The sequence below is a fragment of the Drosophila virilis genome, chromosome 2 (assembly GCF_030788295.1).
Source record: "Drosophila virilis strain 15010-1051.87 chromosome 2, Dvir_AGI_RSII-ME, whole genome shotgun sequence".
Taxonomy (NCBI): domain Eukaryota; kingdom Metazoa; phylum Arthropoda; class Insecta; order Diptera; family Drosophilidae; genus Drosophila; species Drosophila virilis.
The window spans coordinates 32,276,084-32,300,801 of NC_091544.1; the positions used below are offsets into that span (position 1 = coordinate 32,276,084).

At 40.3% G+C, this 24,718-nt stretch overlaps 2 protein-coding genes across 4 annotated transcripts in view; both read left to right on the forward strand.

Annotated features, from left to right (window-relative positions):
* The first annotated feature begins 3,381 nt into the window (after positions 1–3,381).
* On the forward strand, positions 3,382–7,413 carry Gnf1 (germ line transcription factor 1). Its single transcript, XM_002056605.4, has 3 exons — positions 3,382–3,509; positions 3,573–4,987; positions 5,656–7,413. Exons 1-3 carry the CDS (start codon positions 3,501–3,503, stop codon positions 7,262–7,264), a joined length of 3,033 nt encoding a protein of 1,010 aa, XP_002056641.2. The 5' UTR covers positions 3,382–3,500; the 3' UTR covers positions 7,265–7,413.
* A 246-nt stretch (positions 7,414–7,659) lies between these two features.
* Cdep (Chondrocyte-derived ezrin-like domain containing protein) overlaps positions 7,660–24,718 on the forward strand; it is a 41,014-nt gene continuing 23,955 nt past the window's right edge. The window contains exons 1-2 of one of the 3 annotated variants that reach the window (XM_070207174.1): positions 7,660–8,240; positions 18,342–19,200. In XM_070207174.1, coding sequence (XP_070063275.1) covers positions 18,928–19,200 — 273 coding nt within the window. In that variant the 5' untranslated portion in view covers positions 7,660–8,240; positions 18,342–18,927. The remainder of the gene's footprint in view (positions 8,241–18,341; positions 19,201–24,718) is intronic. The other 2 variants (XM_002056606.4, XM_070207175.1) reach the window with 2 other exon arrangements.

Genomic DNA, 24,718 nt, shown 5'->3' on the forward strand with positions numbered 1-24,718 from the left:
AGTTGGGACTGGGGCTGGGTAGATTGGAGACACATGCTATGGCTTGTAAATTGTGCGACGGTCAGAAATTGAAATATGGCGTCGCAACGAAAGCAAATTGAAATCAATGAAAACGACGACCAACTTGTGTGTAGTCGGAACCGACGTCCTTTAAATCAACTTCCAATTCATATGAAATTCAACTTGAAGGCGGAGTCAACTTTAAGGAATGCCCAAGAAACTCGAGACAGATTGTGGCAGTTGCAATTGCAGAACATTGTCAAAATATTGTAGAAACAAGAAAAAACATTATGATTTCGAAAGGTGTCACTTAAATGGGAGCTAGGTAAAGCTTGTAGTTGCCAAGTTTGAATAAAGTTAAAATTTAAATTAAATAATACGTTCAATTTAAAACAGTTGTCATAAGGAGTTCATTACATGGTAGGACTGAAATAAATCCATTTTCTGACCGTTTGTTTCTCGATGAAAGTTGAGTCGAATGCGTGAATCTCAGATACTATTAGAGCCAGAGTCTACAAAATATTCAACTTAGCTTCTATATGGAAAGTCAAAAAGTTAATATAGAGCTATGTTTCGTCGATTTCAAGGGAACCGTTAAAATTCGATATTGAAACTGTTTATTTAAGCATATATCTGAGGGTATTGGAGCTGGAGACATCAAAGCTGGTAAGTTGACTCTCGATATAAGTTGAATGTATTACCTGGCCCCGTTTCCTCCAATGCCTTTGTATTTATTTACATTTTGATGCCATATTTATGCTATTATCTTCGTTAAGAAGCGGACAGGTGCAGGGTATCTCCTAGTCGAGCACTCGCGACTGGAGCACTCTAACTTATTTTTATCTAGGTAATAGTTTATTTTGATTATTTAAGTTTTTCAAACTTAACAGGGTTAAGCATTGAAAAGCTTCACAAGCTATACAAATGGGTTCACACCATTGCGAAGTGCGATATTTCATATACTTAAATCATGTATTAAAACGGGCCCGTGAGTAATAGTCGAATGTTTCTTTAATAAAAATAATTAGTTGCAGCTCAGGCAACAGGAAAAGAAAATTTTTCACTAGCTTAGCTGACACAGAAATTAGCATAAAAACCCGAATGCAAATCTAATTTCGGTGAATTTCATCAGCGAAATATGCCCAAAAGACCCCGAGATTAATCAGTTAAATAAACATAATAAAAGGCTAAGCGCGAGTTTTGCGACATTTTGATAAATATCAAATCAAAATAATGCGTCAAAACAATTAATCACGATTAAAGAGAAAGGGCGACACAAAGAGAAGAGAATTAAAGTCAGTGAGAATGAGAAATGCCAAAAGTAAGGGGCGGGCGATTAGCACTAGGGTAGGCGGGGTCCATTTGGCCTATGCTGATGATCGATAAACGCTAAAAGCAAACAGCAGCGGGTGCTGAGCGTTACGGGGGGGTGGGTTTGTTTTGAACAAGTGTTTGCAATCACACGCCATTTTCAAATTAGTAGCAAAAGCAACACCAAGTAAACACTGGCACGAACACACACACAGACACACACCAAATATGCCCGCACTTGTGCCCAATGGGAATTAAACAAAAGTCATGCACAAAAAAATAAAAAAAAATCTGGCAACACTTTACCAACAATCAACGTCACGTAATCTAATGCAAAATGTAATAAATGCGTGTAAATGCGATTTGCAGGCGTAAGCGGCGAAAAACGCCCCCCTAGGAAAACAAAGCATAGGGCGAGAAAAGTTGCCTTATTCTATTTATATTTCGACTTTTGTGTATAAATTAAATGTAATTTGACGCGCAAGTCAATTTATATTCATGGGTGCGTGCGCGTGTGTGTGTGTGTGTGTGTGTGTGGGAACTTTGTCATGTGTCCGGCTGCCTGTGGGCGATTGGCAATTGGGCAACCCTTTTTCCCGATTATTTGTGTCAGCTCTTTTGCCCCAAAAATCAGCAGTTTTTTATATGGTTCAACGCGCTCCCCCTGCGGTTTGTCAATGAATGCACAATTGTCAATGTGTCAAGTTATCAACTTGTTGCGCAACAGCAGCAACAACAACAACAACATGTAAACTAGGAGGCGTTTTGGCGCCTCGCGAGTGCTCACACACGCATATCGTACATATGTATTTATAAAGAAAATAAAATTCTCCTATTTTTTACTGACTTGCACCTAATATCGCCAAATAATATGTTATTAATTATCACAAACACTACGCATACACATATCTTAATATAATACTATTAATTTTACAAATTAAAACCGAATTAACGCAAGCCGCGAAAAAGAACACGAACTAAACTGAAATAGCGGCACTTGAGCGGTTTGCTATGTGATATACTTACAAAAGCTAAATGCTCTGAATAACAGACAAGCTGGCAGCACTGTCGCAAATACCACAAATTTAAATTAAAAGCAGTTAATTGTCTTGTGGCATAAAGAATGTCACACTTTATTGTAAAATCCGCATTATACATGTATATCATTGCAGGTTTATTAGAAATTGACCCAGGAAATGTTAAGTTGAAGATTTCCCCCCCTTGTTTATATTCAATTTAATCAAAAATCAAGTTTAAGTAACGATCATCGTTCACTGTTGTCCCCAAGGGTAACATTTAGATGGCACTCTTGCTGTTGTTAGTATTCGCACGTGCAACAGGCCGCAAGCCGCACAAAAGCGGTCCGCGTGCGGTCGCCGGGTGGGTGGGTGAGGCACCAGGGCAATGGCGCCTGTCCACAACCCTTAATTGTGCGTGTAATCAGCGCTCGAGCGAACTGTGCGACAGTTTTCCAACTCGGGGCTATGTGGGGGTGGGTTATTTCTAATGCCTTGTAAATGCAACTAAACAGCTTGGGCGGCCTTTTAAGTCCAAAGTAATAAGTGTTTGAGGGTGACGTTGATAATGTGATTCGGCTTGATTAGTTGGCATTAGCGCAAGATTGATGGAGCATGTGTCAAATAACATGTTAAATCAATGCAAACTTAAGCCGCTTGGTCAGCGCAAAACAATTTGTTGTTGCAAATTGATTTTGGGCTGTTTAAAATTTAACGTTTGCATAAATTTAATTTAAATTAGAAAATTGCGCCCTGACATAAGCTGAGCGTTTTGGTTGGCGTTGCCAGTTGGGGCGGGCCACACAAATGACTACCAATTGAAGAGATTTAAATGTACTGGAAATTACTAAAATGCTATACGAAACTTTTTCAAACGTTCCTACACATGCTGCTCACGATATTTTTAGTTATATAAGAGCATATTTAGTAAATGAAGGTACATGCACACTGCAAGGGTTCCCGGTTAGGTTAGGTACATTTGTAACACGCAGCAAAAGTACTATTATGATCCATTTTGGTACCTTCTTAACACATGTGGCAACTATGGTCGCCACAGCTGTCGGCCAACAGCCAACGGTCACACTTAAACGATATAAATGCCAAAAAAATATCGATTTTTTTTATTGTGCGCCTTTTTGCTGCTTTAACATTAATGAGGAATTGAGTTGAAAGATGCAGCGAGTAAGTTAAAGTTTTTATATCATAAAATTGATTTTATATGCATGCAATTGCTGCTAAAAACAGGGCATAGACTCGTTCTTCAAGCGGCTGCCCGGCAAGAAGACCAGCGACGAGGACGCGACGCCGTCGCCTTCGCCGGCGCCCCGCAAACGCAAAGCGCTCGTTATATCCAGCGATGAGGACGAGGTGCCCGCCAGTCCACAGCTGAACAAGCACGGCAAGGAGCTGAAGAAAACGCGCCGGGCGCCAGAGAATGGCCACTCCAAGAAGCCGACACTCTCCAAGCTGAAAGAGGCGCCCAAGCAGCAGCTGAAAAAGGTCGATCCCTCAGAGTTTTTTGGCGGTGAAACCAAGCGTGTGGAGGCGCCCAAGCCGAAGGAGCGCAGTGTCTTGGAAATGGAGGACGAGGCCATCGATCGCAGTCTAATGGAGGTGGATCTCGATGAACCGTCGCCGCCACAGCCGCCTGCAGTAACGCCCAGTCGCAAACGCGGCAAGGCCAGCAGCCCGAAGCCAACGCCAGAGGCGACGCCCAAGAAACCGAAGGCAACGACGCCGCGGGTCAAGCAGGAGAAGCATACGGATCTGGAAAGCAGCGTGCTGTCCGATGAGGAGCGGCACGAGCGCAAGCGCATGTCCGCCATGCTCTATCAGAAGTACAAGAATCGCAGCAGCTGCCTAAATCCGGGCAGCAAGGAAATACCGAAAGGTGCGCCCGATTGCCTAAAGGGCCTAACATTTTTGGTCACGGGCATATTGGAGTCAATGGAACGGGATGAGGCTGCATCGGTAATTAAAGGATTCGGTGGTCGTGTCATGACTGTGGTGGGCAAGAAGCTCAACTATTTGGTTGTGGGCGAGGAGGCGGGACCCAAGAAACTGGCCCAAGCCGAGGAGCACAATGTGACCATCATCAGCGAGGATGGGCTCTTCGATTTGATAAGAGAGAGATCCGGCGAGAAGCCGAGCGGTAAAGTGGATCAAAGTCCCAAGGTGAAGCAGGAGAAGGGCAGCAGCTTGACGATTAAGAAAGAGCATGAGGAGAAGAGCAGCGGGCCAAAAGTAAGGAAGGAGCATGAGGAGAAGAGCAGCTCAAAGATTAAGCACGGCAAGGAGGAGAAGAGCAGCTCAAAAATAAAGCACGAGCAGGAGGAGAAAAGCAGCTTAAAGATTAAGCATGAGAGGGAGGAGAAGAGTAGCTCAAAGATTGAGCATGAGCAGGAGGAGAAGAGCAACTCAAAGATTAAGCCTGAGCCGGGGCAGACCAAGAGCAGCAACACCTCCGAAGGGGAGCACGCCTTAAAGGTGAAGCCGCAGCCAAGGATTAGTCCCAAGATTAAAAAGGAGCCCAACAACAATGTGGATGCGGCCAAGACAGAGGAGGATATCAGCAGCAATATGGCCTGGGTGGACAAATACAAGCCCAGCTCCATCAAAGAGATTGTCGGCTCGGCCGGACCGGGCAGCAATGTCAACAAGTGAGTAGTCGATATACAGAAAATAATTGAGTAATGGACAAGCTGATTGATCGAGTGATTGGATAATTGATTTGACTAATATTTATAGTTGATTTTGTGCTTCACTTTCAACTGATTGTTTGACTGACTGATTGATTGATTGACTGACTGATTGATTGAAGTACTAATTGATAGACTTACTGATTGAAGTAAATGAGTTATAAACAGACTGATTGATCGACCAATTGATTTTCAAACTGAGTAATTGATTGACTGATTGATCAACTGATGGACAAAATAATTAATCGCCTGAGAGATTTCCCGACTTATAAATTTAGTAGCTAATAGATTAAATAATCGCTTGATTAACTGATTCGATCGTTTACTGACTGATTGACAAAAGAACTAGCTGATTGAATGACCAACTGTCTGATTGACTGATTGATTTACGAGTTGACTATTCAAACTGATAGTAGCTGAATTTTTCCCAATAGTTTTCTTTTATGATGTTAGTCAACTCCGAGCCGAGGTTTAGGATAAATTCTCTAGGTCTAAAATTGTTTAAAATCGGATAATTTCACACGTTTCGGAAAGTCCACCCCAATGGGTGGAAAAATGGGTTTCCAAACGAATTGGAAAATATCCATTGAAAAATTAATAATTTAATTGCTTAATCTCGCTCTTCGCAGACTGATGAACTGGCTGAGCAAATGGTATGTGAATCACGATGGCAAAACTAAGCCGCAGCGTCCAAATCCCTGGGCGAAGAATGACGATGGCAGCTTCTTCAAGGCGGCGCTGCTGTCGGGTCCGCCGGGCATAGGTAAGACGACGACAGCGACGCTCGTCTGTCAGGAGCTGGGCTTCGATGCGGTCGAGTTCAATGCCTCGGATACGCGCAGCAAGCGTCTGCTCAAGGAGGAGGTGTCCAGCCTGCTGGGCAACAAGTCGCTCGCTGGCTATGTGCACGGCCAGTCGCAGGCGGTGTCCAAAAAGCACGTCTTGATCATGGACGAGGTGGACGGCATGGCTGGCAACGAGGATCGCGGCGGCATGCAGGAGCTGATAGCTTTAATCAAGGACAGCTCCGTGCCAATTATATGCATGTGCAACGATCGCAATCATCCCAAGATACGATCCCTGGTCAACTACTGCTACGATTTGCGCTTCCAGCGACCGCGCGCTGAACAGATCAAGGGTCGCATCATGAGCATATGCTTCAAGGAGAAGCTCAAGATACCGCCCGCCAAGCTCGAGGAGATCATAGCCGCCACCAACAACGATATACGCCAGACCATCAATCACATTGCGCTTCTCAGCGCTGGCGAGCAGCTGCCACAAGCCACAACAAACCAACAGGTGGCCGCCAAGGATCTCAAGCTGGGCCCGTGGGAGGTGGTGCGCAAGGTTTTCACCGCCGACGAACACAAGCACATGACCATCTATGACAAGTGTGATTTGTTCTTCCACGACTACAGCCTGGCTCCGCTTTTCGTGCAACAAAACTATCTCCAGGTGCTGCCGCAGGGCAATCGGAATGAAGTGTTGGCCAAGGTCGCGGCCGCTGCAGATGCTCTCAGTCTGGGCGATATGGTGGATAAGCGCATACGCGCCAATTCCGCGTGGAGTCTGCTGCCCACACAGGCCGTCTTTAGTTCCCTATTGCCCGGAGAGTACATGTGTGGCCATTTTACGGGCCAGATCAATTTTCCCGGCTGGCTGGGCAAGAATTCGCGCAGCAGCAAACGTTCTCGCCTGGCCCAGGAGCTGCACGATCACACACGTGTCTGCACCTCGGGCTCCAGGCTGTCGGTCCGTTTGGAATATGCGCCCCACCTGCTGGCCAATATTGTGCGTCCGTTGGCGCAGGATGGGCAGGAGGGCGTCCCGGCTGCGCTGCAGGTCATGAAGGATTATCATTTGCTGCGCGAGGATTTGGAATCGCTGATCGAGCTGACCACCTGGCCAGGCAAAAAGTCGCCCATGGATGCCGTCGATGGGCGTGTCAAAGCGGCGCTGACGCGTGCCTACAACAAGGAGGTGATGGCCTATTCCTATTCCGCGCAGGCCAACGTCAAGAAGAAGCGCGCTGAGGCTGCCGTCGAGGAGGACGAGGCCGGTCTACTGCTTGGCGAGGAGGAAGGGGAGGGCGCCCAGTTATCTGCGTCCAGCGATGAGGAGGACCAGGACAAACTGGAGCTGGATGGGCTGATCAAGGCCAAAAAGAAGCCGGCAGCCGCCGCCAAGAAGCCAAGTGCCAAAGCCCCAGCCAAGCCCAGGGCCAAGGCCAAGAAATGAGTTGTTTCATAAACTGTTAGTTATTTAAGCAGCCATTAATGCATGCGATTTATTGTTTACATTTATTTTTTTATCGCCCAAATTCGTATGTTACACAAAGCAAAAATTATATTTAAATAAGAGCGGGCATTAAAATGAAGAAAAAAAAAAAACAATTACAATGGGCTTCAATCTAGTATTGATATGTAGCAAAAACAACAATAAGCTATAACGGGGGAAAAAGAAAATTTTAAAATACGCGCCTTAAAATTAAATTGACAAATTTACTTTGGATTATAATATGACAAGGTATCGATACCGGTTCCTATGCGGGGACTGATACTTTTAAAGTGACAGCCTGTCGATATTTGGCAACACTTAGCTATCGATATTATTGTATACATCGCACAGCACTAAGCTCGAACAGCTGTCAGAAGTAAAAATGGCGTTGTCTTGAACGGTTCGGACGAATTTCCATGCACCGCGCAAAAATTTTATTAAAAATGCAATTTGCATTTCAAACGGGCTACTGACAATAATATAAAAGAAAACTGCAAACAAAATGTGCGCGCAGCTCTGACACAACAATTTGACAAGCAAAAATTAACATGTACGTGCAGTATTATAAGTTTTTATTTGCCATTAAATGTGTGCTTTAGCTATTTACTTGGTTAACCGATTTTTGCACCAGTGAAAAATTTCGTGTCTGTGTGTGAGTGTCGCGTTTGTGTGTATGTATGCGTAAAGGGCGCAGCAGCAGCGCAATAAAAAGAACGTAACTTACAGTGTAAATTTAATAGAATGCCATTTAATTCAATTGATTAAAACAAAAAAGTTCAAAGTGTGCTCTGTTCATTGGCGAAACTCATTTACGTCGTTCAAAGCACTGAAAATTCAATAAGCACGCAAAAATTCCAGAACACACACACACGCACACAGAGAAAGGCGTACAGCATCACACGGATAGGCACACGCATACCCGCGCACGCACACAAAGGCAAGTGTAGACTTTGACAACAGCTAACTGGGTGGCGCTGCGAGCATGCCTCTCCCCCAATCCGCTCCTTTGCTGTTGTGTTAGGCACAAGGACGTTGCGTATATGTATACACAATACAGTTACCCATACATGCGCACCAGCCCATAATAATACAACTGTTAAGGCATGCCTGAATAACTGTAAACACTTCTCACCGCCTGCCGCGCCTTGATTTGTTTGTTATATTTGCCTGAACCTCTCAATTATTTTTTGGCTCACATGTTTACCTTTTCATCCACACACACACACCCACGCACTTGCTAGCGCCCTTTAAATTCAGGTCATTGCATTTGTTGCTCCCACGCTCCGCTCTCTCCCACACACACACACACGCTCCTCTCTCTCTCTCGTTTACTCTAGTTCGCTCTCTGTCCGACCTCTCACTCACTCTTGCACAAATATCCAGCCTGTTAGACTGTTGATTTTTCAATACATTTTCGCTTTCATTTCGTGGGGCTGAGCTTTTTTCACGCCAATCAAATAAAACGCACGACTGCAAAGCCTCAGCCGCGCGCTCTCGAACGTCAAGCGCAGCTCTGCTCGGACCTGCAGCTGTTTCTGGACGATTTTTTTGCACCATTCGCAATTATGCATTTGAATAATTTACAAAAAAAAAAAATAAAATAAATAAAAAAAAACGTACAGTTCGATAACACACACACACTCACACACATTTATACAAATGACATGTTTGTTTAGCGGCTTTTCGTGTTCAGCTGCTTCGTTTATTAGTTAAAGGCAGCTGATAGCAAGAACAACACACGTTGAAATATAGATAAACATTATTGTTGTTGTTGTTGTGCTTGCTGCTGTCTATTTACACACGCAGTTCGTTATCAGCTTATGTCTGCCTGTATGCGTAGGTGTGTGTGTGTGTGTGCCTGGGTGACTGAGGGAGTAGGCTAGAGATAAGCGCGACAACTCACTTGCCAAGGCGGAGGCCAGCAGAAGAAGAAGCACCAGCTTGTTCAAAATAACAGTTATTCGTGAAGCTCATTGCGATTGGGGTTTTATTTTTTTCGATTTTTTAGTTTTTTTTTTTTTGCAACGCCGCCCTTTTTAGCACAAGTGCTGACATCATCAGCAGCGTTTTAGCTGTGCATGTGTGTGTGTGTGTGTGTGTGTGTATGTGTATTTCTGTGTGTGTGATTGTCATATTGTACGCCTTGGCAATTAATATGTAAAGACAAAGTAAAAACCAGAAAGAAGGGTTATCTACGCCGAAGACTTAACACCCTTGCAGATCGAATCTTTTTACAATGTTTTTCTCGTATCTCACAAGCACAGGGTAACTAGTTTATGCCGAGTATGGTTGATATCTTGAAAGACAAAAGATTTCTCGTACACGAGAACCTAATTTTCGACCGATTGTTCCTATGGCAGCTCTATATATCCAGCCAGATCCCACATATGTACTGTCCACAACAGAAAGAGGGACGTATGCCACATTTTAAAACTGGGACATGGCTAAATCGACTCGGTTGTTGATACTGATCAAGAATATATATACTTTATGGCGTCGGATATGTCTCCTTCTATGCGCTACACATTTCGAGACAAAATTATTATACCCTCTAAGAGGTTAAAAAAGAAGATTAAATACCCTTGCAGGCATAAAGTACAGGGGTTTTTCTCACCAAAATCTTTATGAAGTTTGGTAGGACTTCGCTGGAAGAATATTGTAAATGTTGAGTTTGGCTAAGATATCTTGAAAGACAAAAGTCTTTATTTCCAGCAAATAATTCCTATTGTAACTGTATTACATAGTTGGTCAATGCCTATCTTATGAAAAAGAGTTATGCTCTCAATTGCAGTTTTGATTGATAATATGTTGAGTATCAAAAACATTTCTCATGCTAAGCTCCATTACGGACAGTTCCAAAGGGGGCTATATGATATAGAGGTATAAATTAGGGGGATTCTATGACAAATTTGATTAGAACAGCTTTAAAACTGAGAATATTATTCACAAGAAAAGATATATATATATATATATATATATATATATATATATATATATATATATATATATAGATAGGGGGTTTCTTTTATAAATAACATGTTGTGAGAACACCTTCTCAAGAGTGACAGTAATTCTTTTGTCCTAAATTTTTTTTGTATTTTTATCTGATATATTATTAGAAACGTTAAGCAGGGCTCATAGGGTTCATAGTAACAATAGCTTTGGTTTAAAGTAGCTAAGCAAAGATATTTACAGTTACAGGTGGGTTTATGTATATGTTGATTTTGTTTGGACTAGACTATTTTGCTGGGGGTTTGCAAGATAGGTCAGTGAGATAGTTCCTTTAAGCCTCTTTCTTCTTCGCCTCATTAGCCGGTTCCTTGCCTGGACTTTAGGCTTGTTGCGGAGCTTGTGCGTTGCCCCTTAAGGTCCTTTGCGATGTCATGTGGGCGAAAAGGTCTAGGGCTGAATGATCCAAAGTTTGTTTAGATGTTTCTAAGAAACTTCTCTTGTCTTTAATTCCCATTGCTTTGATTATAAATATTGAATTCGAATTACTTATTTTAGACACTCATCTCCATATTTTGGAATAATTTAAAAGCTATTATCTTTTTATTCAACTTGTTACAAGTTTCCTTGATTTTCCCAACTTTTGTTTGGCTTGCCAAAGCTAAAAAGTGGTTTCTCTAGCGGCTCTTTAACCTATTTGACGACTGCGAACGCTGTCACAGACCAGTTTGATGATGAGCTGGCGACAAGTTCCTCAAGACTTGTCATTAATGATGGTTATGGCTCTCCATACAAAGGATTAACTGGTAAAACAGCATTCTATGTGGGTGCCGTTACGGGCATCCCGCCAGCGGCAGCAAATGCAATTAAAATCGAGCTGAGAGAAAGAAGAAAACTATGCTGACAGACAACTGAATTTTTGCCACATGTGGCAAGAGTTTTTTTTATGCGGCTGAAATAAACACACACACGGACCTGATCATAAAGCAAGAGTCTGGCTGCGATGTGAGGGGAACGTGTGCAACGATAAACAAAGACGAGACGTATGTATGTGTATATAAAAGAGCTACTGTTCGGTACTGTTCCTGGTTGTACGCGCGGCTGTTCTTTTTTAATACTCTATCAAAGAGTTATATTCATGTTATCAGACAATGTGTGACGTCTCTGAAATCCAATAACTCCTAATCGGGTTAAATACTCGGGCTCAGTCTATCCCATTACTCTCCCGGATGAAACTTGGCTTGATTACGTCCTTTTGTTGCATTCGAAATATAGTCTTAACTCTGACGAATCGAACTAATTCACAACGGTCCATTCAACTTATCAGTAAGGGATCACCATACCATATAGTTGATATAGGAACTGACATATGGGGAAAAGGTTCTTGCTAGAAAACATTTTTGTTTGAGATTTCAGGAAAGTTATTTTCCAATTCCACTATAAACCTTTCTTAAATTTCGTATCGATGTTATGAAAAATATAAAATCATCATTACCACAACCATCTGATATTGCGGAAAATTTAAATTACAATTTTAAATTTTACACAGTTTTTTATATTAAATCCCGCAAGAAGTTCGTTAAATGGATGTTTCATTATTTAAGCTTTGGAAAAAAACATTGCAGCGCTTAGGTAAATCAAATCAAGCCGATCAGCTGTTTATTTCAACAAATAATTTTCTAATGGAATCGCTGAATGTCAAGTTTATAAATGTAACATGCATGTTTTAAGCATAGTGGAACCCTAAAAATTGAAATGTTGTATGCGACTTTATGTATAGAAGTGTATTTAGGTTTTGGTATCCAGAAGATATACTTATGTTCTTTCTTGTTAAATACATATTTTAATGAACTGCACAAAGACGAATCAAGTTTGCTGAGTTTGACTTTGAAACAACAACAACAAAAACAACAACTGCCTGACTGACAGACAGACAGAGAGGGAGAGAGGGAGAGGAAGAGCGAGAGGTGGGTCTACGTAGTGCATCCTTTTATATATACGTATACCAACGTATATCGTAATTTGGTTTGCTTTGCATTTTATTTTTAAAAACAAGTACGACGGAAAAAGACTCGCGTTGCCATGTGGCAATGGATGCAATGGAATGGAATGAGTTGGGCTGGGATGGGATGCTGCTACTGCATGGATTTTTAGCTGCCTACGCAGACATCCATTGGCGATTGCTTTAGTGAGTTGTCTTTTTGGTTACTCGTCAGCCGCTGCTTCTTCGTGTTTTTCATAGTATACCAAAAATTGAAGTGATTCATCATGCATTTTGGCGTCGCGAGTTTATTTTAATTTAGATGCATCGAGCTACAAGCTGAGATAATAGCTAAAAGATTTTCTAAATTAACCGAAAGAGAGATCAAGGGCGGTGTGGAAAACTGTACTAAAGAAAGTAATAAGATGACTACACAAGATATGCAGATTGATGAGCTGTTAGTAATAGGCTTCATTTAACTTTCCTCAGTCTGGTGGGCGGAACTGCCCACTTGTGTTTATTTATCGAAAAAATTTGTTATATTTGTGTCATATAAACAATATTAGCAATAAATATTTTAACAAAGATCCCGAGATATTAATGCTTGAAACTTAAGTACGTTAGCAAAAACTCTATAAATAATTTCCACAAGATGTCAGTCATATGGAGAATGGTTTGTTAATATGCAGCACAAACGACGAATACAAAAGAAATCGGCAGAAAAACTCAAAACTCAAACCTGAAACTCATAAATACAATGCGAAAGCCAACGCACTTGAAACGTTCCGTCAACAAACCGCAATTGAAAATACACACCAGATGTGGAAATCAATTAGTATTGTCAAAGCATTACTGTAGACAGTGACGAGCGGCAAACAGGCAGAGACCCAACAGCAAGCGTAGAAAACCTATGCAGATACACAGATACAGATACAAACATATAGATACAGATACCCGCCGCCTGTTCAAGCTTTCAAAGCACTCTAAAGGGTGGGGGGGCATTACAAAGCAAGTGGGCGCATTGATTAGATATTAACAATCAGTTGAGTGTATCAAGAGGTCTCTCTGTGGCATATTATTAATAACAAACGACTACAATTTGCCGCAGAAACAAAACTATCTAATATCTTATGAAGACAGAGATAGATAGAGAGAGAGAGAGAGAAAGAAAGAAAGAAAGAGAACCTCAAGTGCTGTGACAACCTTGCTGCATGCTACTACTTGACTGACATTTCAACAAGCACGCTCAAAGGGTTGCAGATACACACACACTCACACACACACCCGTCAGATACAAGATACAAGTGCTCAAGTATCTGATGGTCAGGCACACACTTAAGTTGAGCTCAATTTGTATGCAGGCCGAGGGCTCAGCGCGCAGTTAGTAAATTTATGTTTATGAAAACGGATATGGAAATCGTTTATCGATCAAAGCCGCTTGAAAAAAAAAATAAATAAAATAAAACCTGTTTGCAAGTCGCGTGCCGATTAAAACTTGTACTCTCTGAATCTAGTTAAAGATATAGATAAACACACACAAACAAAACATAATGAAATTAGTTTCAGTTTTACCAAAGTCAAGATTTCTAATCAAAACTATTTTAAAATTAAGTTAAGTTAAAATTTTAGGCGCTCAAACTCGGAATAGGCTGTATTTACATACATATGTATTTGTATTTATTTATAAGATTTTCGCTTATATATTTCTATTCCTGGCTGGCAGGTTAATTTGCTGAGCTAAGTTTCTGTGCTGCTTTGTTGACCCATTTCATCAGTTCGCCTAACTCGTTTTTTGCTGGACGACAACAAGTTCCAGCCAAGTTCTCGAGAGTATCTCTCTATTTGTAGCTGTCGCCGTTGTATTTGCCATTCGTTAAATTATTTTGTGTCCATACAAAATGCGAAATCAATTCAATAAGCATAGCAACAACAGTAAAAACAACAACATAGACAATCGAATCAATACGAATTTCATTAAAAATGGAGCGCAAGCAACGTGATATAATGTGAAATACAATCCAGCTGCGCTTATATAAAATAATCTGATGCATATAGATGTAATTTATTCGCTTTGTATAAGATCATTTGTTATGAAAGTTAGTAAAGCTTATTGGGTTTCAATCTGTAAATACACTAGAGTTTGTACCGGGTGACGGACTGAAAATCAAAAATCAAATATTTCCATTCCAATAGCATATATAAATGTGCTTAGCAAAACGTGACGTCATTCGCGCGAGTGGCTTTGAAGCCTAAGCATGAACCGAGAAGTGGGAGGTCGCCAGTTTAAATCCAGTAGCAATTTAAGTGTCTTCACATAGGAAAAGCAATAATAATAAAATTAGACAAAAAAAAAAAAACGCTTGCGTTTCCGCCTCCAAAGACAGTCAGTCAAATGAAAGGATGTTTTTTTAATTAAGCATTTGGCCTGTTAGTCTTTGGCAATACAAATCATTTGAATGGACTGCAAAACTTAATGATGCCTAGCCGATTTTACAGCTCGAAGACAAGAACTCATCTCTGGAACCGCATCCGTTGGCCACACATACTAAAATGGGTTAAAGTACCGCTATCAAAGCAACAGCGAAGAATCCAACTAGCCACGTTTGGAGCTGTCAACTGGCTGCCCAACTATGTCAGCTTTGGCCATATGTGGCGGCATATTTTGCGTGCCAGCCCAACTACAACTGCAGCTAAATAGGCAATCATGTTGCCTGCAGCAGCAGCTTTAAAGTTGGTCTTTGTAATCAAAAAGTCGACAACTTGCCTGCAGAAAAAAAGTTTCTATGCCTCGTCTTTATCTTTATTGTGACCCAATTTGCTTTTTGCATTCTGCGTAAAAGTTTGCACTCGTCGCCGCCCATCAAAACTTTATTGCTTTTATATGCTGTCAGGTGATGTTAATTTACGGTTACTTAATTAAGTTTTATAGGTTTGCTACGAGTAAAAAGATATAAGAATAAGTTGAAAAGGGCAACTGTCTTTTGTGCGCACTTTTTATCGTTTTAAAGGGAATCAAAATTAATTCAGGAATCTTTTAAGTTAAACCTTTTTTGTTGCTTATATCTTTAGCTGTAAACGTTTTAAGGCAAAAGTGGGCGGTTCCACGCCCACGAGCCAAAAAACTCATATATTTCAAACCCAACGAGCAATATCTATTGTACAATCTTTTGAATAATGAGGAAGACACTCGTTTTGTCGACCATTAATAAATTAATAAATAAATAAATAAAAAAAATATAAAATTAAATAATGCTTTGAAGGCACTTAACTCAGGATCTTTTTGAGCCATGCATATGGAAGTTTACTGTAATGCTGTTAATAGCTTAAGCTATAAATACCATAAAAGAAAAGTAGGAGGGACTTAAAGAACTCACACATAAATGTGACCCAGTGAGCAATATAAAATTAAATAATAGTTTGAATGCAGTTAACTTAGGATCTTTATGAGTTATAAAAAAAAAAAGTTAACATTAATGCTGTATTTAGCTTAAGCTATAAATGCCATACAATAAACGTGGGCGGTTCCACGCCCACGACCCACGGAACTCACACGTATTTGTGACCCAGTGACCCAACAATATAAAATTAAATAATACTTTGGAGGCACTTAACTCAGGATCTTTTTGAGTTATGAAAATAAAAGTTTATATAAATGTTGTTAATAGCTTAAGCCATAAATGCGATACAAGAAAATTGGGCGGTTCCATGCCCACGACCCAGGGAACTCACATATATTTGTGAACCAGCGAATGATACAAAAGCCGACACAATAAATAAGTTCAAGAGTGGGCGAACTTATCGACATGCTTTGGTTGGACATGTTTGTGGTTTCCTCTCTTCTTTTCCGCTTGCTTCTACAATTTTGACAGTAAATAATTAAAAACGCATAAAAACCCATGCGCCCAAACAATGACCCAATAAAATTGTCTGTCACAAACAATTTTCAACATTCAAACAGGCATGAACGACACGCAACAGCTCCAATGAAAATTGATTGCGAGAGCGAGAGAAAATGGAGTGAAAATTAGTAAAAGCACCTGTGAAAATAAATAAGCTTATCGCAGGCGACCCAGAAAAATGGAAAAAACGTCGGTACACAAAGTCAAAATAAAAAATGTTGAGCGCTTAAAAGCAAAATATTGTAAAGCCGGAACGACAGGGAGAACCCGATAGATAGAAAGAGAAAGAGGGAGCTGCTATCAAATGGACAGCCCACGTGAGAGGCGCCCACGCGAAACCGGAAAGCTGAGCGCTTAAAGCGAAAACCAAAAACTTAAAGCTGGAGTTGAGGTTATGGCAGCGTCATTGTCTAAGGCCAACCTACATGAAGGCGGCTAGAAGATGCTTGGCGCCAATTATATTGTGGGCCGCATACAGAAAATTAATATGATTGTCAAAGTGGAAGCTGCCCTGCAAAAAGATACCCTGTAGCCAGCAGCGAGGTGCCCTTAAAAAGGAAATAGATCTAGAAATCAAACTATGCTCAAAATACGGGGGATTCAAATCGATATCTATCGATTTAATGGAAATGGAAAGAGTTATAGAATAAATTGAATCGTATATAAGAAACTTTATTTATTTACCCTTTATATACAATAAATCCCCTTTGCCAGGTTTTCCTGAGTACAGGGTATATTTTACGAAAAATTATGATAAAGATGGAGCCTCAGCAAACGTCTCGTCATATATTTATGGGTAGCTCGTAAATTTGACTGCGGACGTGGCCCGCTGTCAATTTGCAGATACAGGATGCCCGGGCCTTACGAATGGGGCGTGAAATGTGTGAATTTACGATGCGACATGATGAGCCAAACAGCCGAGAGCAGTCAGGTCGATCACGAGAACTCTCTCTCGCTCTCTCTATGAATATATATATATATATATATATATTTATAAATATGTCATCGATAACACTTGAACCAATGTTGACAACGTTCAATGACCCAGCACTCATTCGCTCGATTCACTCATTTATTCACTCCGTGAGTTTCTCATCAAACTTAGCTGCTGCTCAGATAACCACTCAACGACTCGCACTCTCGAGTCGACTTGTATGTCATATGCCTGCAATAAAAAAATATATAAAAATAAAAGTCTAGAAAATGCTTGACTGGTTCACTTACTGAGCCGCATAAGTCACGTTTTGGCACATACATAACTCACAAATGATTAGCATTTGCTCATAAAGTTTTATAGACAATGCGAGAATTGTGTAGTCTAGTGCTCTTCAGTGTACTCTCTGTGCTAATTGTATGATGATTGATGAGAGATTAAAAAAAAAACAATGAAAGATTATGGGGGACAAGCTGTAATTTGTTGCTGCTGGTCCAGTCTTTGAAATGTATTAGCATGAGGAGGGCAGACAAAAGTAATATACATATAAGCTAGAATGCAGAAAGTGTTATGAAATTCCTAAAAGCGTGTTCCTTTATTCAGAAGTTATGGTGTTTTTTAAGATAAACGTCTCTGCCTTGTTTATAGAGCTATAAACAACTTCTTTTGTTTAGTTCAAAAAGATTCTGAGCTACTTTTATAATTGACTTTGTTGCCAAAGAAACTGATATTGACTAGCGAATATTCCGGATATCAATATGTCTTTAATGTGCGAATATAGTTTTTCGTTTTTACAGATGGAACCACCAACTGGGATTTCTTTAGAAATAAGTTTAGCTACCCATAAATATATGTGATAAATTTAATTAATGTGACTTAAAGAGGTCCTGAGATATTAGCTTTACAACCAATCAAATTGAATTCAAAATGTTCATGACTTCAAGATCTGTTCTTAACTTACACAGGAACCCCGTAATCTGTTTATGTTATAAATAAACAGAGCTTAGCTGAAAATTTACATGATGTACATGATAAGTTTCATTAACTTGTTTAAAATAGATCCAGAGATAAAGGCCATTAAATAAATGCGTGACGTCAGTTTTGCAAAAATTTCACAACATACTCAAATCTTTTAATGTCCGACTTAAATGTTCTTAAGTTATAAAGCTACACATAATAGCTGTGACATTATTTTTATGAACTCCCAACTGTGTTTGAGGCTTAAGTTAATTTATGACTTACTTTTATTTATGTTTTTTTTTTTTGTACTTGCAGCAAAATGAGGCAACAGTCAGCTGAACGATGAGGAAATCGAGTCCACATGCGCGTTATAAATATTAATGAAGAAACCAAAACGAAACACAACGAGAATTCAATTGAGCGAAGCAGCAGCAAATATTATGCCAAACACAAGAATCGACAACAACAATAAAAGGCACTTAAAAATATATTTTTTGGATGAACCGAGTCAAATGTAAAGCAGATGTGTGTGCGTTCGTGTCTGTGGCATAAAGTTGTGGCTTCCACTTTAATTCGACTTGTTGTTGTTTGATTTTCTGTTCTGTTTCTGGAAGCGAACGAATCAAATTGAATTGTGCCACAATCCACATCTTTATACGAAAACCGAACCGAAGCGAATCAAATCGAACTGAACCTGAACCGAAAGATATAATACAAGACCAGTAGCATTCCAAGTCGTAGCATTTAACTAAGAAGAAATATAATAAAAGACAAGATTCGTGCAATCTATGCATGATATATACAAATCCATTCAGCTTGGAGTAAGAGAACCAGGAGCCAGGACAGCGGCAGCTGTTGGTGACATATCCGTGTTGCGGTAACCAAAATTCTCGTGTACAAAATGTCACTGGCCGACATGGGCACAGTAACACGCTCTGCGGGCGGCGGCGCTGGTGGCGGTGGTTCGCGTCACTATGATCTGAGCGGAGCGGGCGGCGGCGGCGGTGGTAACGGCAGCGGACCTGGTGTTGTTGCCGGCGGTCGCATGACCCACTCGCTGAGCACGCCCAGCGGCGTCGATGGCACGCCCTCAACGCCCAGGCATCGCGGCGGCAAGAAGCTGACGGTGCGCATACAAATGCTGGATGATTCGGTTACCATGTTTCAAGTTCAGGTGAGTGTGCATAAAGAGCTATTACAATACCAGCATATATCGATTGCCGATTAGCACCTGCTGGCGAGTCGAAAAAATCGGTCTATCTGATGCAGAATTGAATGTGAATATATATGGGAACATGGGAACAAATCGCTCATAATTTAGTTGACAATCTTTGTTGTCGACCCGCTTGGCTTTGGTTTCTGTGCTTCGGACTAGCAAGCGCAAGTTCACCGGTTCAAATCCAGCTCCAATTATAAGTCTTAAATATTGTTTGATTTAAAGAAATCTTAATTCAGCTCTGCAGCGGATACTTAAGCTTAAACATATTCGTATTTGACTCTTTCATTATATAACTTCCATAGGTATAATCAGTGGAATAATACGCCCTAGGAATATTCTGGCAAACGTTGTGATTTCTCATACATAATATATAATTAAAAATATTAAACCTCAGCAACTCTCAGATAACTTCTGAGATCTTCTTTCATCTTCTCTAGGATACATTTTTTCTTCCCAAAACAAAATCTTTTTAGAATTACGTAATTTTCGTTAACTATGTTCTAATTCATTTAATGTTCATTGATTTATTGCCGTCTGCTCGCACGATCTCGCTTACATACAAATTTTCAATTTTTGTTCGACCCTATGACAAATAACACTTACGCAGACCCCAATAGAGTTTCGGTTACTTGCGTCATGCTTCAGCGTCGGCTTCGGCTGGAGGCAATGGCAATGTGCAATGTGCGCCACAACTTTTCAATAATTCTATTAAAAAAGTTTCTGTATTTCTGCACTATCAGCAAAGTTGTTGACTTTTCCTTCACAGTTAAAACAAGATAAGCTCCCTAGAAGGTTTTCTGTAATACAAAAAAAGAAATAATATCAATTGAGCAACAAAGCTTTTTGCTAAATAAATAAATTGGAGTCAAAATAAAAGGCGAGAAACAATTTCTGTGTCATGGCAAATTAAATGCCTAAAAGGCTGGAAAAATGAAAGCTAAAAAGCTGTATACCTCAATAAAATAATGAATTTCCGTTTGAAGGGTGACGTTGAAGAGTTGCCTAATCCAAAGTTTCTGTATATTTATTTATGATAGTGAAATTTTCAATGCCATGGAATAGGGAAAGCAGCAAAGAAATTTGCCTCAATTTTATTCATGTTATATAACTGCTCCCAAGTTCTCTAAGGCATCTTGAAACTTGTGCAAATATTTACAGATACGCATCACATAGTTTCTCATAGTTTTGAATATGTGGCTAAAGCTGAATAAAAACTGTGTGTGAAAAGCCCCGCAGTTATTTTTCGGTCTAGCAACAGACTAAACTACAGACCAAATGTGCGGTTATCGTTTTGCTGACCTCTCAGAATAAAATATCACATTCATTATACCCAACCACAGGACATTTCGAAGGCGCATAATGCCCTGTAAACTAGTGTAAACTAGTGTTCAAGTTCAGAATTGACAACGATAAAAACAGTTTAAAATGTTTGATGTATGCACCTATTTTCTGTAAAATGAATAACATCAGGTTGCAGACAAGGTAAAGTAATTAGTTTTCTGAATAGTTTTTAGTAAGTTTATTAAGATTACTTATGTACAGGGCATCTTCTGGTCAAATACTTCAGCTAAACCAGCTCTATTCACACATAATGCACTTGACCAAACTGACGCTTAGTTAACATAACATAAATTGCCAAGACCACAAACTGATATTACAAAACACGAGCTGCGGTTGGTTTTGGTTGGCAAATATGTTCAGAATAAACCTTGTGGGTTGCTTTGCTGGTCATCTATTTATAAGGTTGCAGCCCTTGGCAATATATTGCACAAGCGGCGTTACGTATACGCAGCGTGCGCGCGCCTTAAGATATATGTATATGTTGTGTTGCTGGCAAACAAATTTGTTACGTGCTTCAATTTTTAATAAGCCCGCACTGGACGTCATCTAAGCTGAGGTAAGGGTGCACTTACCGAGGGGTTGGAGGCTTCGGGCCACGTAAAATAAAACTGCCAGCAGATGCCATAGATTGTTTTTGTGTGTAGCACTTTAAAAAGCGCTCAACATTTCCAGCAGCAACAGCAACGCCTCAAGTGCAACTGGTTCACAAGGGTTTACTCTTAAACCAAACCAAACAACCCACTCACGTACACAAAAACACACACGCATGCCCGCACAACAATGCCGGCAGCAGCCACAACACAACAGCTTAAGTGTGTAGCCAAACTATCGTGGGGTTTGCTGTGACTAAGAGATAGCCTCTAAAAATAATGTGTATGTACTTAAATTTTATACGTAGTTGTCACAGAAGTTCACAGCGAACGACATATTACTCAACATATTTAAAGCCAGAAAGTACTTATTATATGTTGTTTTCTAGCCATGGTACTGAAATTTCACGATCACATCAGTCGCCTAGCTCTAACAGTTTGGACTGTGCGTTGATCATCAATCAGTCAGTCAAAAATCATTTTGTATTCCAATATTTCCCATATTCCACCATAGTGTTTCATAATTATATAAAGAGCTACTATACGGGTAACTATCTCCTACGGGTCCGGCTAATCGTTGATCATCAATCACTCAATCAATCAGAAAAACCAGCTTTATATATAGAGATTTGGCGTAACATCACGTAAGTGTTTCTTTACATCACGTAAGCTAGCTACTGGGAAAATTTGAGCCTCTTAGCTCTTACAGTTCGGGCCGTGGTTTGATAATCAATCAGTAAGGGGACAAACAATGTTATATTCAAATATTTCTAAAATCTATATCAAATATTTGTGCATTTTTTATGTTAATCGGGATAGAATGCCCCAACAAGCTCAAATTTTCAGCTTAAAAAGTAAGCATATAGTTCCAGCTTGCAGGGTATAACAATGGTGTAACTAGCAGCAGCCATTTTGTTGTTGCAACATTTTTGTTTTTAGCACACTTTTCGCCTTGCCATGTTGTAAGTGAGCGAAGCCTTTGAAATGTGTGTCTGCCGTAAGTTGGCTGAGGGGGGCTTAGGGCAGCCAGGGCGTGGCCACTTCAACTAAAAACCGAGTAAGCCTTTTGCTCGGCTGGGCTAATGGAGCCAGGAAGTGAAACAACAAACACAACAACGACTAGAAAAGCCATTAACAGAACTCAAAATGACGGAAAATAAGGGGGTGAAAACGCAAAAAGGAAAAGCACTAGCAGCAAAATAAGTACAAGGCGCAGGACAAAAGCTGTGTTTGCATTAATGCGATTTGTGGTCAAATGCAGTCAAATAACAGCAGCAAGAAGAAGAAGGCTACGCGAAATAACAACGAGAATTGGCCATGTGGTGTGTGTGTGTGTGTTTGTTTGTTGGCTGCAGTTCGTAGACCTCTAATGAACCACAGTCTGGGCCAGAAAAATTCAACAAGAGTGCTCTGGTAGAAATTATACGACTAATGAAGACCCTGTCATCAACAAAACATCAATAATCAGTGGCGAATTATAGTAAATATATTCTTAAATAACTTCTGTCTTTATTTTCCGATTATTATATAGGGTTCAGAGCGTCATCTATGTAAGGGGATATTTAAGAGGGTGTACTTATCAAATTTTCTAACTCCATCTCTTATAATCTTCGAAATATGTTTAGCAAATCTATCCGTTAAATCGATATTAATCGATTCTTAAGGGTTGAGTTATCGACATAAAAATAAAGATCTAAATATGTATTCCTAGTTCTTATACTCTCTTTATATTAATAGAAATGACTAGATTGTTTCAGCTGATGTTGCTGATCAAGAAAATATACCATATAAATATATATAAATAGTGTGCACAAAAACATGATAACCTTTTATACACATTTTCAATTGAAAGCAGGGTATAAAATACCTAAAGAAGAAACAAACTTTATTTTTGGAGTCAGCAGCATCCGCAACACCTCACAAACCAGGTCTGCCAGGGGATGCTGCTGCTGTTGATGGTGGGCGGGTGCTGGGGAGTCGGCAACGGAAAATTTGTTGATTTGTCTGCAGCTTCTGTGTTGCCTCAGCCATTGGCTGGCTGCCTGTTTCTGTGCTCTTGTTAGGCCCAAACACAATTTGGCTGTCTGCCAAAAGCTGTGAATGCCCTGCCACGCCCTGCGCCAGCCGCAACCCCAACTCTCCTCGCTCACCACGACCTCTCCACTTCACTTGTCGCATTAATCTCTTATGCGTGCGCACAGCCTGCGCCTCTGCCTGGATTTTAGTTTCTGCTCCCTTTTATATAATTATACATTTCTATACATATTTCGCATTCCCCAGCCTAGGCTTTATGGAGAGAGAGAGGGACTGCTCTTATGCATATTTTAATGCAATTTCATTTTATGCTTGGCTTCCATTTGGCAGCAGCTTCTGGCGAAAGATTGATGCGATTTCAGGTCACATTTCGTTGGCAGGTGCTTTAGGACAACTTCTCAACTACAAAATAGGATTTATTTTTAGGTACTTGATGTGCTGGAAAAGGCTTTGCAGCGCACTTGCTGCACTTGATAGCAAAGTAGCTGTAGAAATGGATTTTTAGTGCATTTCTGTGTATGCATGGAACTCAGCAAATAGATTTAAGCATTCACCTATAAAATGTTTAAGTGGCTGCCGAAAAGCATTTCAAACTGAAAAATGAGAGGGTAAAGGTATATGCATGCCAGGCTAGTAAACGATTTCAGTAGCATTTTAACCTAAAGGGTATTAAGGTAGGGAATTACTAGAGTAAACATTTTATCGTTCTCCCAATCCTAAACATATATAAATTATATCTTTACATACTATTTTAAGAAATTTGTTGGTTCAAAAACTCACAGAGAAACCCAAAGACCAATAGCATTGAAAGTTATCGATAATTTTATCGATCGCTTTTTACTCTACTGTACCATAGCTAAAATCTTTTTAGTTGTTGACATTTCGTTTAGGGAATCTCAAAAACTCATAAACTCCCCTTTCTATTTCAGCAAGCATTGATCTAAATTTAAAAATTTGTACGATAAATTAATTGATTATTTTTTTGCTGTTCCATATCCTTTCCGTTCGGTGGGCTGCGAGCACCATTTGTTTTGTACGCTATTCAGCTGTTGACAAATCTTTAAGCCCCAACGGACCTTGTGATTTCCGCAGGCAACTTTAACAAACTTTTCTATTAGGTTTATCAGAGCGGTGCCCGCATAACACAAAATTTATTGCGCCAGGCAGCTGTTTCAATAGACAACACAACCAACCGAGTTGTGTGTGTTCTGGCTGATAAATGAACAAAAGGCAGAAAACATTGCAGTTAGGTTCAGTTGAAAGCAGCAAACCCTTGAGGGAAAACACCTGCAGGCTGCATTGGTGTCGATTCAGCTATTTTCCAGCTAGATTTGGCTATTGTCTGAGGTGACAGCCGCCACTTGCATTTATTTCGGAGCCAGCGACAAATTGCCTAGAAGCATGTGTATGTGTGTGGGTGTGCGAGAGTATAAGTGTGTGTGCTTGTGTGTGTCCGTTAGTTGTTTGCATCTCTAGCGCTACCTTGTGCTTTTTAGACACTTCCGTTT

Bases quoted from the DNA above. Each gene is read 5' to 3' on its own strand.
- Gnf1 (XM_002056605.4), top strand. The intron at 4,988-5,655 runs GTGAGTAGTCGA...CGCTCTTCGCAG, and splicing joins CCGGGCAGCAATGTCAACAA to ACTGATGAACTGGCTGAGCA.